The sequence below is a fragment of the Lactuca virosa genome, chromosome 2 (assembly GCF_052849685.1).
Source record: "Lactuca virosa cultivar CGN04683 chromosome 2, Lactuca_virosa_CGN04683_v6, whole genome shotgun sequence".
NCBI lineage: Eukaryota > Viridiplantae > Streptophyta > Magnoliopsida > Asterales > Asteraceae > Lactuca > Lactuca virosa.
In genome coordinates, this window is record NC_136427.1 from 279890755 (window position 1) to 279896828 (window position 6074).

The 6074-nt window shown below is 31.3% G+C and overlaps 1 protein-coding gene across 1 annotated transcript; it reads right to left on the minus strand.

Annotated features, from left to right (window-relative positions):
* Positions 1 to 826: 826 nt before the first annotated feature.
* On the minus strand, positions 827 to 3968 carry LOC145161193 (protein TONNEAU 1a-like). The gene is made up of 8 exons (XM_079080689.1): positions 3716 to 3968; positions 2893 to 3025; positions 2215 to 2303; positions 2006 to 2128; positions 1770 to 1888; positions 1621 to 1646; positions 1335 to 1494; positions 827 to 994 (listed from the first exon to the last, which is right to left on the minus strand). Exons 1-8 carry the CDS (start codon positions 3800 to 3802, stop codon positions 964 to 966), a joined length of 768 nt encoding a protein of 255 aa, XP_078936815.1. The 5' UTR covers positions 3803 to 3968; the 3' UTR covers positions 827 to 963.
* Between the last annotated feature and the right edge of the window lie 2106 nt (positions 3969 to 6074).

The following is a 6074-nucleotide window of genomic DNA, read 5'->3' on the forward strand; positions in this document are numbered from 1 at the left end:
AATAGAAGTTCTATTATTATAATAATAGAATTATAAAAAAAGATTATAATAATACTAAGATATAAAAAATAATTATAAACTATATTAAAAACATTGTAAAAAAAGATTTAGACAAATATGATATTTTGAAGATTTATAAAGGATAAATATGATATTTTGATGTTTAAAAATATATATAAAATTATTTTTTATTTAGTCGTTTAGTAGTCGACAATTGATGTTTAGAATATATATATATATATATATATATATATATATATATATATATATATATGAAATTATTCTTTATTTGGTCGACAGTCGTGACTGTTAGCATTAATTTATTTGCAGAGTGGAGATGTGATCAGTGAAGATGTGATTGAATCTTTTTGTAGGGTTTTGAGAAAGCCAACACTTTCCTAATAAGGATGCTAATAGTAACCACTTGTAATTAAAAAAATAAAACAGACAAACATAAAATTATATTTCACAAATTGCATGAATATAATGTTCCATCAACTCGCCGAACATAAACTATAAATTATTGATTAAACGAATAAAAAATAAAATTGTCCCCCTCAATTATTATTAGCATCATTTGTATGTTTTAAATTGAACATTATTGTATTTAGTCGATCAAAGGTGGATGAACACGATGTAAAAACCAAAAGAGATTACACGAACATATACTAGTATCACAAGCTTACCAAAATACTTTACAAATTACAACCATGGTATTAAATCACACAAATACTTGTTTTCATGCTAAATCATATCCAGCCTTCGAAATGAAGGGCAAAAAACAATACATAATTAAGTCTAAAAAAAAACATGAATAAAGAAAGCATTTGAAAGCAAAACACGAAAAAACATTCTTTCTTTATGAAACAACTTTCTCATAAGTCATATACGAAGAACGACATGCTACAAGCTACAAGTACTTGGATCCGTTCAAGTTACATATGAAATGACATCATCTACCCTTCAATCTTCATTGCTACCCTCCCCACCATGTCTGAATTCATCAAAAAAAAAAATACTTTCAACAACTTTTACCTATAAACCGGTTTATGCCATGCATTTATAATGATGATGTGGCATTTTATTAAGAAAAAAAAAAAGGAAACGTACTTTGGTGGCCACATTTCTATTCTTTGTAGTGTACTTTCAAAAAACTTTGTTCCATTTTATACACAATAACAAGTATCATACTAAAAAGGTAAAAAAAAAAAAAAATTTAACTGAAGTGGTGAAAGTACATTGTGTTTTTTCTGATAAAAAACTGGCCACAGTAGGTTACCTTTGTATGCAATTTTCCCAAAATAAAAAAATAAAATGAAGAAAGGAAGACAAACCGCCAAGAGGTGGTCAAATTTCGAGCCTTTCTATCCAACTGAAGATTTTCCAAGGCAATGGAGGCCCGATTAATATCCTCTGAGGTATCATCATTTTCATATCTCCAATTGTAATCATCTTTCTTGTAGCTAGAGTTTGAAGACCCTCCACCTCTTCGGTCTGAATAATAATCACAAGGCTATTTCAGTCATTTTAACCAGACAAGACACATATGTTATGAGAATTGAATTCCATCTTGAAATCCCACGGAATCCAAACGCCCCATTAAGGAATAGTAATGCTTACCAGATGCCTGGGAACCAGAACCTTGTCTACAATACAAAAAAAAATATATATATATATATATATATATATATATATATTTGTTAGTAAGAATAATAATAAGATAGAATAAGATGATAAGGTAAATGTAAAAAAAGTTAATAATGAATCACCTTCCCAGAGGAGCTAATCCCCCAATAACAGATGATGAAGAAGGTCTACGGTTTCTGGAATCGGAATCCTGCTCCGGAATCATTGATCTCCTTCCGCTACCTCTTCCTTGAGATTGATTCTGCAACCAAGTAAGTATAATAATAAGATATTGTTTCTTTTTGACTTAATGGGGTAAGTTATTTATTTATTTATTTATTTATATATGATTGTTTCTTTAGAGGAAAGAGTATGAAACCTCAAATTTCAAGAACCCTTCAAGTACATCCAACAGCAATGGACCACTATCTCCATTCCTGTTTATGTCATATCCATTCTTGTTACTGAAATCTCGTAACTCGGTTTTCCATGCGTCCTTTTGCTGCAAAAAGAAAGAAATGTGAATGTGACTGAACAAAACTACAGAGATTCATGAATATGGAAGTTTTTATGAAACCAAATGATTACCAAATTACACTCTGGTAAATAAACTTTTAGTGTGTGGCCAAGCTGCGCCCAATCCAAGTATTCACATATTAGTGCAGTTAGAAGCCGACCTGAAATCATATTAAAAGTTTAAAAACAAACATCATGCTCTAACGATTTAAATGCCAAACAAAATATCTAAAATACACATCAAGAATGGTAACCAAAGGGTAAAAAGGTAAGTTTGATATTGCAACTTTGCCAAAAAGGGAATTGTTTGATCGATTTTACGACATCTGGTAAAGGAAAGTATTGCATGTGTTTTGGAACTGAGTAGTTTAATGTAGATTATATATGTCAAGTGGATCTTGATACTAAAGCAGTTTATACCCATGAGAATGATAGAAAGTTACATGCTGTTTTTTTTACTTGATGTATTTAATGGGGGCGTGACTTAATGCAGAAAGAACAAATTAATAGAGAGAGTTAGGGAAATGAGGCTTTCCCCATTAAGTCCTAACTTTCTACAAATTTGGCCTCATTATTTTTTCCCCCAAGTGTGCTATTATTTCTGAAATAGGTTTTATACATCATTTATGCGGACAACATTTTATCTAAACAGCACTTAGTGGAAAAGAAAAGTAAAAAGCAGAACCTTAGAAACCCTAATAACTAAGAAACATGAGAACATAACTCTGATGATGGAAGTTTAGAAGATACCTGAAGGGGAAGCATGTAGTTGTTTTGCACGATCATTGCAGCTACCCAACAGTGCAGGAGGTAGGCCCTCATCTTGTTCAATTGCCTTATCCTCTTCCTCTATTGCCTCAAATACACTTGCTCTCAGCTCAGCCTTTCACCAATACAAAAATGTATCAGACATACCATTATCGAATTGGTCAAAAAAAGAAATATCTTTGTAGTTTGAATAGATTCCTACTTGAGAAATTAGGTTAGATACTTTTACAGATCCTCTCTAAACACATAGTAAATCAAACATAGTTTTCATCCAATAAACAAAAGAGAATCGTTTCGCTAAACAAATCCTCCATTTGAAGCTCAAAACTCTTGACCGAACCTAATGGGAAAGTAGTTAACAATGAACCTGAATACTTGCTGTTTTCTATATAACTATTCAATAAATGTTGAAGTTTGAAAGATAATGAACAGCAATATCCGTGTCCAACAGACAATATTAGTCTTAATAGCTTGAAATTTTGAACTACTTCACAATGAAAGATCCCATCACTAGCAAACTAAAGAAAACAAAACTAAGATCACAAGCCTGATTATCACCTAAGACACTCATGAACACAGAAGGAAACATTAACATTTTCGTCGATCACCTCAAAATCAAACATATACACGATATACAATTCATAAAACCCACCCGATCCAACAACCCTATGCGCCCCATTATAAGCGCAAAAACATTTTGAACCAATTCGTCAAATACCAATATAATTGCAACTCTATAAAGAAATTTAACCGAAATCCAAACGAATTGAAGAATAGAAAGAATTTAAAGGGAGATGTGTTTTACTCGGATCTTAGCGAGAACCCCTTTTTTTTCTAGGGTTCGAGTGACAAGGGTCTTCAGGTCCATCATTTCTCTAGTATAATCATCCATCTTACAGAGGTTGTCGTGTCGCTGTTCGTCTTCTTCAGTCCTCGGAAGGAAACTTGATTTTGGGGTTGTTTTGAATTCTTTTTCGACTGTTTTTGTGGTAATTCGGGTATGCAACTGCAAGACGTGAACCGATTGTTCGAAGTTGAAACGGGTTGTCAATTTCGGGGATATGGAGTCGATATTTGCAAAAAGCCAAAAACAAAAAGGGAAATATGACTTATTAAGGTAATTAACTTTTCGGTAAGTTCATATCTGGGTAATTATTTTTTTTTGTACACATCTAGGTAACAAACTTGTTGGAAGTGTTCACATATGACCATTATGACCTGCTATAGCAGGTTAAATCCTAGATGTGAACGCTTTCAACAAGTTCATTATCTAGATGTGTATAAAAAAAATAGTTACTCAAATATGAATAAAACGAAAAGTAAAAATTAAATTACATGAATGGTCCCTGTGGTTGGGGGAATTTGCGTTTTGGGTCCCTAACTTATTTTTTTAACTAGGATGGTCCCTATTGTTTATTTTTGTTGCGTGTTTAGTCACTGTCTTACCTAAAAAGACTATTGTGCCCTTATTAATTTATTTTTTAATTAATTTTCTTATTTATGCATTTATTTTTTACATATTTAAAAAAATTAATAGACCCCACATATTTGTATCTCCTCGGATGATCCATACTGTTTATTTTTTAATTAATTTATTTTTTTAACTCGGATGGTCCCTACTATTTATTTTTGTTACGCGTTTAGTCCCTGTCTTACCTAAAAAGACTATCAAACGACCCCTAAGATTACCTAAAAGTAAAAATTAAATTACACAAATGATATGTGGGGTATATTAATTTTTTAAATATATAAAAAATAAATACATAAATAAGAAAATTAATTAAAAAATAAATTAATAAGGGCAAAATTGTCTTTTTAGGTAAGACAGGGACCAAACGCGCAACAAAAATAAACAGTAGGGACCATCCAAGTTAAAAAAAATAAGTTAGGGCCAAAACACAAATTCCCCCAACCACAGGGACCATTCGTGTAATTTAATTTTTACTTTTTGTTTTGTTCATATTTGGGTAACTATTTTTTTTTGTACACATCTAGGTAACAAACTTGTTGAAAGCGTTCACATCTAGGATTTTACCTGCTATAGCAGGTCATAATAGTCATATGTGAATACTTCCAACAAGTTTGTTACCTAGATGTGTACAAAAAAAAGATAGTTACCCAGATGTGAACATACCGAAAAGTTAATTACCTTAATAAGTCATATTCCCAAACAACAATTATTTAAATTGCTATTTTAGATTTCAATAAATGATATAATATATACTTTTTTTACACCAAATACTTTTAAAAAATTCACACCAACGCACTGAAATCTAAAATGACTATTTTAGATTCCAAAAAATATTTTCAATCTCTTTTATTAACGGTTAACACGATGTGAAAATTAAATATATAAGATTATGACTCCTTCTGACCTGATTCGAAAAAGATGATGTTCTGGTAATTCAATGTTGGTTAGATCATTGATGCATCCCGATCATATATGCTTAAAAAATCCATTTCAAATCCATCGTTTGGAAAAATAAAAGAAAATAATAAATAGGAACAAAACCATAATTTTAAATAGGTTATAAATCAAAACAAAAATAAAATATATGCCACCTTTCGTAATGAAAAACAAAAGATATGTCACCTATCATAATGAAAATTTTCTCTTTCGCTTTTATTAAAATCCAAATATCCAATTTTGATTAAAGCATAATAAGAAAGTTTATAGATTAACCCTAAGATATAGGCCCTCATATGTGGTTGTAAAAGAAACAAACCCCAAAAATAAAGATGCATATAAATACTAGACTTGGTACACATAAGGTGTCATGTTGAATTCTTTATCTTGAAATATAAATGAGTCGAAAGATCTTAACATTAACCTTGTTTATTTAATTTATATGTTGTATCATGTCAACTTGTTACTTAAACAGACTTATATCTCTCCCCCAACCATGGCCGGTGGTAAACGGGGGCAAGAAGGGCTTGTGCACAGGGCCTATTTTTCTCAGGGGCCCATTTTTTTTTAATACTGAATTTAGCTTTCAGCCCAGATGAGAAGTCAGTCAGTCATGCCAATCCTCTAACCGATGAGTCGTAGTCCACAATCGAAGGCAACATGAGGCAACAATCATTCAACGAGTCTCGATTAATCGATTACGGAAACGGGAAATCACTAAATCGTCTACTCCTGCAGACAGTGCTAATCAGGTAAT

Coding starts and splice junctions, on each gene's coding strand:
- LOC145161193 (XM_079080689.1), bottom strand. CDS start 3,802: ATGGATGATTATACTAGAGAAATGATGGACCTGAAGACCCTTGTCACT. Junction 3,026..3,715: donor GGGTTCTCGCTAAGATCCGA/GTAAAACACATC, acceptor TATTGGTGAAAG/GCTGAGCTGAGAGCAAGTGT. Junction 1,647..1,769: donor GGATTAGCTCCTCTGGGAAG/GTGATTCATTAT, acceptor TTTGTATTGTAG/ACAAGGTTCTGGTTCCCAGG.